The 11398-nt window shown below is 36.7% G+C and overlaps 3 protein-coding genes across 3 annotated transcripts; 2 read left to right on the forward strand and 1 right to left on the reverse strand.

The window, feature by feature from the left end:
• Window positions 1–2: 2 nt before the first annotated feature.
• LOC106454080 (uncharacterized transmembrane protein DDB_G0289901-like) lies at window positions 3–4461 on the reverse strand. The gene is made up of 9 exons (XM_013896258.2): window positions 4116–4461; window positions 3914–4042; window positions 3133–3216; window positions 2636–3043; window positions 2434–2562; window positions 1644–1727; window positions 1146–1553; window positions 944–1072; window positions 3–85 (listed from the first exon to the last, which is right to left on the reverse strand). The coding sequence occupies exons 1-9, from the start codon at window positions 4459–4461 to the stop codon at window positions 3–5; spliced, it is 1800 nt and encodes a 599-aa protein (XP_013751712.2).
• Window positions 4462–5507: 1046 nt separating this feature from the next.
• Window positions 5508–8841, forward strand: LOC106452279 (lysine--tRNA ligase, chloroplastic/mitochondrial). The gene is made up of 14 exons (XM_013894352.3): window positions 5508–5832; window positions 5945–6163; window positions 6262–6373; window positions 6467–6575; window positions 6675–6732; window positions 6872–6940; window positions 7028–7135; window positions 7216–7308; window positions 7395–7499; window positions 7580–7786; window positions 7858–7952; window positions 8053–8143; window positions 8278–8460; window positions 8596–8841. Exons 1-14 carry the CDS (start codon window positions 5566–5568, stop codon window positions 8686–8688), a joined length of 1809 nt encoding a protein of 602 aa, XP_013749806.1. The 5' UTR covers window positions 5508–5565; the 3' UTR covers window positions 8689–8841.
• A 1158-nt stretch (window positions 8842–9999) lies between these two features.
• LOC106452280 lies at window positions 10000–11346 on the forward strand. The gene is made up of 3 exons (XM_013894353.3): window positions 10000–10145; window positions 10358–10889; window positions 10988–11346. Exons 1-3 carry the CDS (start codon window positions 10115–10117, stop codon window positions 11043–11045), a joined length of 621 nt encoding a protein of 206 aa, XP_013749807.3. The 5' UTR covers window positions 10000–10114; the 3' UTR covers window positions 11046–11346.
• The last annotated feature ends 52 nt before the right edge of the window (window positions 11347–11398 follow it).

An 11398-nucleotide genomic window follows, 5' to 3' on the forward strand; every position in this document is an offset into this window, starting at 1 on the left:
CCTCAACCAGCCGTATTCCCCATGGAGCTCGGTGGTGGTGGTGCTCGAGAGCTGGTGCCATTTACCAAAGTTGGAGCTCCAAAAGCTGTCACAGTAAAAATAATTAACCAATGGTGAGAAGAATATAATCACCAAACCTATTATAGAATCTAGCATAAGGAACACTGTTTAGACCTGAGTTTCTCGGTCCAGCACGGCGAGCATTCGAGGTGGGAATAAAAAAGTTTTCTTTAACATCATAAATGCCCTTGAGAATTCATATACCACAAAGAAAACAAACAAAATGCATAAGTTCAGAGTATGAGCTTTTCAAAAAAAGAAAAAAAATCTACTCACCATCATGGTTTATTTTTTATTTTTTTTATATTTTTTTGTTTTTATTTTTTTTAATTATTTTTTATATATCTAGGGTATTTGTGTTATTTTACCTATTAAATAAAATATTTTGTTCATTTTCCTCCTAATGGTCTATTATTATGACCAAAACTTGAAAATGTCTATTTATGAGAATTGCCTTAAAAAAAAGAGTGCATTACTCTTTAAGACACTTTTTTCAGTTTTTTGACACAATAAGACACATTGTGCCCGAGGGGCACATTCACGGATTCCGAGCGGGTTTTGTGACGAAATTACCCTTACTTTTTATTAATAGTTAGGTTGACTAGTCAAGAGTTAATTTGTTTTTGTGAGAAAAAAATTATTATGATAGGTATATAGAAAGAATGATTTTTTAAGCCATGAAAATTTTAAACAAGTATGAACATTATGAGTGGTAGCATCACACTGGATCCTGAAGATGATTAGTAATAATTCAGTAGGGATATGATCATCACAAAAACACTCTCTAAATATTATGCCAAAAAAATAGTGGAAGTTAATATTTGATTCAAACTAATTAAAAAAAAGAAGAGAGAATCAAAAAGGGTTTATATATTTTTATTACTTCTCATGTAGTTGGAGTTCATTAAGCTCATAGAGCTTAGGCTGTTCATTGCTTGAACATGAGTTTGGAAATGTCCTCCAGCAGCAGAAGGGTAGGAGCTTCCAGGCATAGAATAAACTTGTGGAGATCCTACAATGCATACAAAGAGGCACATATGATGAATCTAAACAAACAACATAAAATGATTCAAGTCATGAAGTACCTTGGAGCCCAAACATCATTGATCTATTATGTGCAGTACTTCCATCCATACTCCCCATAGAGCTCATTATACTTCCTCCATCAGAGATCAAAGCCCTGCTCAATAAGCCTCCACCACCCATACTCCCTGTAGACCTCATTATACTTCCTCCATCAGAGATCAATCCCCTGCTCATTGAGCCTCCACCACCCATACTCCCCGTAGAGCTCAGTATACTTCCTACATCAGAGATCAAAGCCCTGCTCATTGAGCCTCCACCACACATACTCCCCGTAGAGCTCAATATACTTCCTCCATCAGAGACCAAAGCCTTGCTCATTGAGCCTCCACCAGCCGCATTCCCCATGGAGCTCGGTGGTGGTGGTGCTCGAGAGCTGGTGGCATTTACCAAAGTTGGAACTCCAAAAACTGTCACAGTAAAAAATAATTAACCAATGGTGAGAAGAATATAATCACCAAACCTATTATAGAATCTAGCATAAGGAACACTGTTTAGACCTGAGTTTCTCGGTCCAGCACGGGGAGAATTCGAGGTGGGAATAAAAGAGTTTTCTTTAACATCATAAACGCCCTTGAGAGTTCCTATACCACAAAGAAAACAAACAAAATGCATAAGTTTAGAGTATGAGCTTTTCAAAAAAAGAGAAAAAAAAATCTACTCACCATCAGGGTTTATTTTTTATTTTTACTTTTTATTTTTTATTTTTTTTATCTTTTATCTTTTTATTTTTTTTAATTATTTTTATATATCAAAGGTATTAGTGTTATTTTATCTATTAAATAAAATATTTTGGTCATTTTCCTCCTTATAGTCTATTTTTGTTACCAAAACTTGAAAATGTCTATTTATGAGAATTGCCTTAAAAAAAGAGTGCATTACTCTTTAAGACACTTTTTTCAGTTTTTTGACACAATAAGACACATTGTGCCAGAGGGGCACATTCACGGATTCTGAGAGGGTTTTGGGATGAAATTACCCTTACTTTTTGTTAATAGTTAGGTTGACTAGTCAAGAGTTAATTTGTTTTTGTGAGAAAAAGTTATTATGATAGGTATATAGAAAGAATGATTTTTTTAAGCCATGAAAATTTTAAACAAGTATGAACATTATGAGGGGTAGCAACACACTGGATCATGAAGATGATTAGTAATAATTCAGTAGGGATATAATCATCACAAAAACACTCTCTAAATATTATGCCAGAAAATAGTGGAAGTTAATATTTCATTCAAACTAATTAAAAAAAAAAGAAGAGAGAATCAAAACGGGTTTATATATTTTTGTTACTTGTCATGTAGTTGGAGTTCATTAAGCTCATAGAGCTTAGGCTGTTCATTGCTTGAACATGAGTTTGGAAATGTCCTCCAGCAGCAGAAGGATAGGAGCTTCCAGGCATAGAATAAACCTGTGGGGATCCTACAATGCATACAAAGAGGCACATATGATGAATCTAAACAAACAACAGAAAATGATTCAAGTCATGAAGTACCTTGGAGCCCAATCATCATTGATCTATTATGTTTAGTACTTCCATCCATACTCTCCATAGAGCTCATTATACTTCCTCCATCAGAGATCAAAGCCCTGCTCAATAAGCCTCCACCACCCATACTCCCCGTAGAGCTCATTATACTTCCTCCATCAGAGATCAATCCCCTGCTCATTGAGCCTCCACCACCCATACTCCCCGTAGAGCTCAGTATACTTCCTCCATCAAAGATCAAAGCCCTGCTCATTGAGCCCCCACCACCCATACTCCCCGTAGAGCTCAGTATACTTCCTCCATCAGAGACCAAAGCCCTGCTCATTGAGCCTCCACCAGCCGTATTCCCCATGGAGCTCGGTGGTGGTGGTGCTCGAGAGCTGGTGGCATTTACCAAAGTTCGAGCTCCAAAAACTGTCACAGTAAAAATAATTAACCAATGGTGAGAAGAATATAATCACCAAACCTATTATAGAATCTAGCATAAAGAACACTGTTTAGACCTGAGTTTCTCGGTCCAACACGGCGAGCATTCGAGGTGGGAATAAAAAAGTTTTCTTTAACATCATAAACGCCCTTGAGAGTTCCTATACCACAAAGAAAACAAACAAAATGCATAAGTTTAGAGTATGAGCTTTTCAAAAAAAAGAGAAAAAAAATCTACTCGCCATCAGGGTTTATTTTTTATTTTTACTTTTTTTTTTTATCTTTTATCTTTTTATTTTTTTTAATTATTTTTTATATATCTAGGGTATTAGTGTTATTTTACCTTTTAAATAAAACATTTTGGTCATTTTTCTCCTTATGGTCTATTTTTTTGACCAAAACTTGAAAATGTGTATTTATGAGAATTGCCTTAAAAAAAGAGTGCATTACTCTTTAAGACACTTTTTCAGTTTTTTTGACACAGTAAGACACAGTGTGCCTGAGGGGCACATTCACGGATTCTGAGAGGGTTTTGGAACGAAATTACCCTTACTTTATGTTAATAGTTAGGTTGACTAGTCAAGAGTTAATTTGTTTTTGTGAGAAAAAGTTATTATGATAGGTATATAGAAAGAATGATTTTTTTAAGCCATGAAAATTTTAAACAAGTATGAACATTATAAGGGGTAGCATCACACTTGATCATGAAGATGATTAGTAATAATTCAGTAGGGATATGATCATCACAAAAACACTCTCTAAATATTATGCCAAAAAAATAGTGGAAGTTAATATTTGATTCAAACTAATTAAAAAAAAAGAAGAAAGAATCAAAAAGGGTTTATATATTTTTATTACTTGTCATGTAGTTGGAGTTCATTAAGCTCATAGAGCTTAGGCTGTTCATTGCTTGAACATGAGTTTGGAAATGTCCTCCAGCAGCAGAAGGGCAGGAGCTTCCAGGCATAGAATAAACCTGTGGAAATCCTACAATGCATACAAAGAGGCACATATGATGAATCTAAACAAACAACAGAAAATGATTCAAGTCATGAAGTACCTTGGAGCCCAATCATCATTGATCTATTATGTTCAGTACTTCCATCCATACTCCCCATAGAGCTCATTATACTTCCTCCATCAGAGATCAAAGCCCTGCTCAATAAGCTTCCACCACCCATACTCTCCGTAGAGCTCATTATACTTCCTCCATTAGAGATCAATCCCCTGCTCATTGAGCCTCCACCACCCATACTCCCCGTAGAGCTCAGTATACTTCCTCCATCAGAGATCAAAGCCCTGCTCATTGAGCCTCCACCACCCATACTCCCCGTAGAGCTCAGTATACTTCCTCCATCAGAGACCAAAGCCCTGCTCACTGAGCCTCCACCAGCCGTATTCCCCATGGAGCTCGGTGTTGGTGGTGCTCGAGAGCTGGTGGCATTTACCAAAGTTGGAGCTTCAAAAACTGTCACAATAAAAATAATTAACCAATGGTGAGAAGAATATAATCACCAAACCTATTATAGAATCTAGTATAAGGAACACTGTTTAGACCTGAGTTTCTCGGTCCAGCACGGGGAACATTCGAGGTGGGAGTAAAAAAGTTTTCTTTAACATCATAAACGCCCTTGAGAGTTCCTATACCACAAAGAAAATAAACAAAATGCATAAGTTCAGAGTATGAGCTTTTCAAAAAAAAGTGAAAAAAATCTACTCACCATCAGGGTTTATTTTTTATTTTTACTTTTTTTTTTTATCTTTTTCTTTTGATTTTTTTTTTATATATATCTAGGGTATTAGTGTTATTTTACCTATTAAATAAAACATTTTGGTCATTTTCCTCCTTATGGTCTATTTTTGTGACCAAAACTTGAAAATGTCTATTTATGAGAATCGCCTTAAAAAAAAGTGTATTACTCTTTAAGACACTTTTTTCTGTTTTTTGACACAATAAGACACATTGTGCCTGAGAGGCACATTCACGCATTCCGAAAGGGTGTTGTGACGAAATTACCCTTACTTTTTGTTAATAGTTAGGTTGACTAGTCAAGAGTTAATTTGTTTTTGTGAGAAAAAGTTATTATGATAGGTATATAGAAAGAATGATTTTTTTAAGCTATGAGAAGTTTTGAGTAGTGAAACTTCAAATATAGAGTTTCACTCTTGAAAACTTTAAATTTGAAAATGAAAAATGAATCAATTCATAGTTGGGGGTAGAAGGGACAATAGACACAAAGAAAGTATCTCTCCAACAAGAAATGACTGTATGTGTTAATGAAAAGCGAGAATGTGTCTTAGCTTCTTAGGAAGTAAATTTTTCTTAAAAAAATTAATCTTGGAACCGACTTTATTTGAGGAATCAGAAGCCCAAATGGAATCATTGACAAAATTTGAGGGCCCAAAACATTCAGAAGCCCAACTCACTTGTTTACTTTCTGCTTCCACCTATCCACAGGGAAAGCAGCAGCAGCAGCACTAGTCAAACGCAGAGCACCGGAGAGCGAGAGATGGAGGCCCTGAAAGTATGGAGTCTAACGGCGTCTCCGCTGAGGCAACTACTCCGTCTATCTTCTTCTTCTACCGCAATATACGGAAGAAGATCCCACCACTCATCACTGATGCTCCGATGCGCCTCCGCCGCTTCTTCTTCTTCTTCTTCCTCAAATGCCGCAACGGCTGAAACTCCCAAACCCTCCGGCCGAAACAGAAGGGCAGCTTCTTCTTCCAATTCCACCTCCGATCGCGAGGCTATCCGCTCCATTCGTCTAAAAAAGGTCTCATCTTTGCAAGTTTATTACTATCATGGTGTCTGAAGCTACTTTCTTTTGTATCAAGACATTGTCTTTATCCACGTGGTCATGTTTGATTTTGATAATGGTTCATTAGGTTGAAGAGCTGAGAGGTCAAGGTGTTGAGCCTTATGCTTACAAGTGGGAGAAGAGCCACAGTGCAAATCAGCTCCAAGAGATATATAAGCATCTAGAGAACGGCGAAGAGTTAAACGACGAGAGTGATCGTGTTTCTATAGCTGGGAGAGTCGTTGCTCGTAGAGCGTTTGGGAAGCTTGCGTTTTTGACTCTAAGGGATGACTCTGGAACCATTCAGGTTTCATCTAGCTTCAATATTTTTTTTTGTTTATTAGATCATTGAGATGGCTTTTGGTTTGATTGAAGGAATGTAATCTCTACGTTTATGTTTCTTAGCTTTACTGTGAGAAGGAAAGGCTGTCAGATGAGCAGTTTGAACAGCTGAAGGCATTCATAGACATTGGTGATATTTTGGGTGCTAGTGGCTCAATGAAGAGGACTGAGAAAGGTGAACCTTGAATCAAATGGTTAAATTTATCAATAGAGAAGCATTTAGTTTGTGGGTTTGTTTACTAACTGTCGTCTCTCTGATTTTTTTCAGGGGAGCTTTCTATATGTGTGAGCTCTTTTTCAATTCTCACAAAGTCTCTCCTTCCACTACCTGACAAGTATCATGGACTAACTGATATTGATAAACGTTACCGCCAAAGGTGACTTATGTCTTCTGTCTATGTGGTTCTGTGGTTCTAATTCTTGAAAGCAAATACTTTTTATTTGTAGGTTCCACTTACTGTGTTTGATCTTACTAGGTATGTGGATATGATTGCTAATCCTGAAGTGGCTGATGTGTTCCGCAAAAGAGCAAAAGTAGGTTATCATAATATAAAATTTTCTTTTGTGCATGATACCATGATCCCATACCCTTCTTCATTATTATAGAAGAAAGTTAGACTTATTTTTATTTCGCCGATCTATAATGCTCATTATCTGTTTTTTTCCTTAGTAGATAGTTTCAGAGATACGCAAGACAGTTGAGTCTTCTGGATATCTGGAGGTTGAAACTCCAGTTCTTCAGGTTTTTGGACACCTTTATCCTCAAACTTCACCTTAGATATTCAATTCCTGTATGAGAGTCGGTTTCATGAACTTGTGTGAAAACTAGGGAGCAGCTGGTGGAGCCGAAGCTAGACCCTTTGTAACGTATCATAACTCACTTGGAAGGGATCTCTACCTGAGGATTGCAACCGAGCTTCACTTGAAAAGAATGCTGGTGAGACACATCTTCCAACTTCATAATCACCCGAGAAGGTAAAATGTTTTCTCTGAATAGAATCCACTTTGTGATCACAGGTTGGAGGGTTTGAGAAAGTGTATGAAATTGGTCGTATATTTAGAAACGAAGGTCTTTCCACACGTCACAATCCTGAATTCACAACCATTGAGGTACTTCAACATATGCCTTCTCCTCTATCATCTGTATCTCTTGGACTTCCAAACTCTTGAATGGTTCAGTTTTATCTTTGTTTTAGATGTATGAAGCTTTTTCGGATTACCAAAGCATGATGGACATGGCCGAACTAATCGTCACTGGATGTGCAATGGCAGTTAATGGGAAGCTTACACTTGATTACCAGGTGAGTATCACATCTCGTGTTTTGGAAGATATAAACTCATCTGAGTCTTTGAGAAATTGAGTTGTGATTGCTCTGTGCAGGGAACAGAGATCTGCCTGGAGCGGCCGTGGAGGAGAGAAACCATGCACAATCTCGTTAAAGAGGCAACAGGAATCGATTTCAGTGAGCTAGGGGAAGATCTCGGAAAGGCCAAAGACACAGTTCTGGTGGCACTTCAAGACGTGCTTGAGCACAAGGACAAATCTGGAATTGGAGCTTGCTCTTCTCTAGGCCATCTTCTTAATGAGGTGAAGCTACTTCAGTAAACAGTTTACTATCGAATCAAATTTATTTTGCTGAAATCAATTCTTGTTTCCAGGTCTTTGAAGTTGTTGTAGAGCCAAAGCTTGTGCAGCCAACTTTTGTGTTGGACTACCCAATCGAGATATCTCCCTTGGCCAAGCCACACCGCGGGTAAAGTTGTTTCTAGAGCTCTGTACCATCTTCTAGACCACTCCTCTTATATTCTGAAAACATTTATAAATGTAAATGGCGTTTTTCTTTGTGGCAACAGTAATGCAGGTTTGACTGAAAGATTTGAGCTGTTCATCTGTGGCCGTGAAATGGCAAACGCATTCTCTGAATTGACTGATCCTGTGGACCAGGTATACAATCTTCCACATAACCGCATTTTTGTGTCTTCTTGAATAACATTGCATATAGTAAATGATCTGCTTTTTAGTTTTCTTTGTGTACACTGGATCATAAAAGATTAATGATATGATTTAAAATTTGGCAGAGGAGGCGGTTGGAAGAGCAAGTAAGGCAGCATAACGCAAAGCGAGCGGCGGCTGCAGCAGAAACTCCTGAGGGAAAGGCAAAGAAAGATGATGATGATGATGATGATGAATCATATGAGGTGACACTAGACGAAGACTTTCTCACTGCTCTAGAATACGGAATGCCTCCTGCTTCTGGAATGGTACTTACTATCTTATTTTCTTTCTTCTATACGCTCAGATTAATAGTATTGACGTTACTTAGTCAAAACATGACCAAGCTTGTATGCTCAAGTACTTATATGAGGTCACTGTTATTGTTTTTCCGTATCTCGTAGGGGCTTGGTATTGACAGGCTGGTGATGCTGTTGACAAACTCTGCGAGTATAAGAGACGTCATTGCGTTTCCTGTTCTGAAAGTTCAGCAGTAACACTTATGCCGAACATGGGTAATACATGTTTTAGCTTTAGCATTCTTTGTGTATTTTTTTTGGTTATTTCTCCACCAGAGGAAGTTGGAAGAAGCATGTGTAACATACGCAATTAGATAACTAAAACAAATCCAATGATTTTATTCTTGAAAAGTGCTTGAAACCGAAATAGACATAATAATACATACGAAAAGAGTTCCATCATGTTATTGGTGGCCTCTCTTCTAGTTTATCCCATTCGAGTTATTGTAAACATTACACGTTTTCATGAAATCTCCTAATATGCTGATGCATGTATTAGACACATGATGAGAGTACTGGATTAAAACTGATTCTGTCTTCTTGTAAGAGAATGAAGCTTCAATCTCTCTTCTCTCTTACTTTTGCTGATTATCTGATTGATTCTGTGTCGACAAAATATGATCTCCTGTTGTTTAGGTTAGGGACAAAGCTACAAAAGAAAAGAAAAAAATTAATCATTGCTTTCGATTAATTGCTTCCAGTGTTATTTGATTATTCTTTTTTTTTCCTTGGAAAATGACAAGCTAACACCAATGTTTAGAAAGTCTAAACATGGATTATACAAAGGGTTTATTGGGTTTTGTCTATTTGGGGTATAATAATGCTCTTAGGTTTTAGCATTAGAGTTTGATCAGGTTACTTGTGGAATGTAATGTATTTGACCACTTATATAATGATTGATGCCTAGTTGCCTACACACACATGTGAGACAAGTAACATGTTGTATGGCTTTTGAGTTTAATTGATCTCAAATCATACATGTCAGAACTCAGAAGCATCCTATGTCACATCATTATACTCTAGATCACCACACGCATTTACATACCTAGGTGTGTGTGTGTGTATCAATAGAGATTTGCATACATTTGGTAGACCTGCATGATTACATCATATAGATCATATCTGGATTTGTCAACTACACAGTATATATAGAAATTGTCTTCTGATAAGTACATTCCTTCATGTGGGAACTTCAATTAACATCAATCATTTATTTATATTTATATAGACTTACAAGATAACAAAACTGATTACATAATCATATGATTTGCAACTAGACTTTTATATTCTACTTATTTTTATTAGTATCGTCACCATATATCATAACTAAACTTACACTAATTTGTATTAGAACTTTTAAAATACAATACTAACTATAGATAAACATGACATAAAAAAATAACTATGTAATATTAGTTACTTTTAACAAAGGAAAGATTATTATTCTTATTATCTAAAACAGATAAAATCTCTGATCTCAGAGAGGATCCAATCCAAGACAGAGATTATTAACCAAGAGAAGAGAGTTAAAAAAGACTTGACCTTTTTAGAGAAAGCAAATTCGAGGAGTTTACTTTATCTGTGAGTGAAAACAAACTAAAGGGTTTTTGAAAATCTCAAAACGATGCCATCATTGTCTCTCTCAAATCATAAAAGTAAATACTCTACTTTTCTTATTTGCTTTATTACCATGGTTGATTGTTATCAACTGGAATATGTTCTTTTTTCAATTACTAGTATTGTTTGGTCCCTGTACTTTTGTCTGCTCCTTCATCTGATCAACTCGTTATTTATGGTCTTTGGATTCTATCCAAGACGAGAGATATATACTAACTTCTTTGCTGCTCTGTTTCTACTTTTTATTCAGAAATCAAAAGTGTTTCCTTTTCTCAATCTGGGCAGATCAATGGGCACACAAAGTTTCTAACTTTACCAAAGACAAAAGAGATCTTGTTGAATTGGTTGATGATTGGAACATATGTTTTGATGAGGGTTTTGCTTTGTAAGATCCAGTGCCCTTCTTTCATCTGCTTCTGTAAGCCTTCTCCTCACATCTACGCATCTGGTTCTCTGAAATTGGAGGACACTCCTCCTCCTCCTCCTCCTCAAGTCTCTTCGGTTGTTGATGACGGTGATGATGATGATCAGTATGTTGATGCACAAGTAGAGGAAGTTGTTGATCATGTTGATGGTTTGTTGAATGAGGTTAGAGAAGAAGAGGGAAAGGAAGAAGATTGTGCCTTAGAGGAAGGTCAAAGTAATGGAGAGATCCTGAAGAGTAGTCTAAAAAAGGAAACTTTAGATTCAGAGGATGGTGAGAGAAGGGAGAAGAAGAAGAAGGTGCAGTGGGTGGATTTGATGGGGAAAGAACTTGCTGAGATCCGTGAGTTCGAGTCTAGGTTAGTCTATTGATATGAAAGATTGAATCTTTACTTTATTCACACTTCAAAGTTGTGAACTTTTGTATATGTTAGCTGATTCTTCGTTTTATTTGCAGTGAAGAAGAAGAGATAAGATATGATGGCGATAGAAGCTGTGTTTGCGTTATTCTGTGATCAATTCAGTTTGGTTAAGGCAATGGTGGAAGGTGAAGAAGCTGTTGGTCTTGTAGCTTTGGAATCCATATACATTGAGGTAGTAGTAGTACATATAGTAGTAGAATCTGCCACTATGTTCTTGAACCAATCTACATTTGCTAGCCTGAGGTTATATGATGTTTCCAAATATAGAATGGTAGCATTCTGTTGCGGTATTAGGATTGTGAAAAGAATTGTTTTCTATGACATTTGTTTCTTTGACCAGTTAGTGAATGGCTCTCTCACTCTATATTTCAAGAAGCTTTGAGTGTGATAATTATATTCTGGAGTTGTTCAGTTTCTCATTTTAAGCATATGGTTGTCTTGACCTT

The sequence above is a fragment of the Brassica napus genome, chromosome A5 (assembly GCF_020379485.1).
Source record: "Brassica napus cultivar Da-Ae chromosome A5, Da-Ae, whole genome shotgun sequence".
NCBI classification, from domain to species: Eukaryota; Viridiplantae; Streptophyta; class Magnoliopsida; order Brassicales; family Brassicaceae; genus Brassica; species Brassica napus.

What these genes read in the sequence shown, in the direction of transcription:
- LOC106454080 (XM_013896258.2), bottom strand. Translation starts at nt 4,461, where the DNA reads ATGGGGAATACGGCTGGTGGAGGCTCAGTGAGCAGGGCTTTGGTCTCT. An exon ending in TGCTGGACCGAGAAACTCAG is followed by an intron (nt 1,554 to 1,643) that starts GTCTAAACAGTG and finishes TTACTGTGACAG; the next exon opens with TTTTTGGAGTTCCAACTTTG. An exon ending in AATGATGTTTGGGCTCCAAG is followed by an intron (nt 1,073 to 1,145) that starts GTACTTCATGAC and finishes TATGCATTGTAG; the next exon opens with GATCTCCACAAGTTTATTCT.
- LOC106452279 (XM_013894352.3), top strand. Translation starts at nt 5,566, where the DNA reads ATGGAGGCCCTGAAAGTATGGAGTCTAACGGCGTCTCCGCTGAGGCAA. An exon ending in ATGACTCTGGAACCATTCAG is followed by an intron (nt 6,164 to 6,261) that starts GTTTCATCTAGC and finishes TATGTTTCTTAG; the next exon opens with CTTTACTGTGAGAAGGAAAG. An exon ending in TGTTCCGCAAAAGAGCAAAA is followed by an intron (nt 6,733 to 6,871) that starts GTAGGTTATCAT and finishes TTTCCTTAGTAG; the next exon opens with ATAGTTTCAGAGATACGCAA.
- LOC106452280 (XM_013894353.3), top strand. Translation starts at nt 10,115, where the DNA reads ATGCCATCATTGTCTCTCTCAAATCATAAAA. An exon ending in GTCTCTCTCAAATCATAAAA is followed by an intron (nt 10,146 to 10,357) that starts GTAAATACTCTA and finishes CTTTTTATTCAG; the next exon opens with AAATCAAAAGTGTTTCCTTT. An exon ending in ATCCGTGAGTTCGAGTCTAG is followed by an intron (nt 10,890 to 10,987) that starts GTTAGTCTATTG and finishes TTTTATTTGCAG; the next exon opens with TGAAGAAGAAGAGATAAGAT.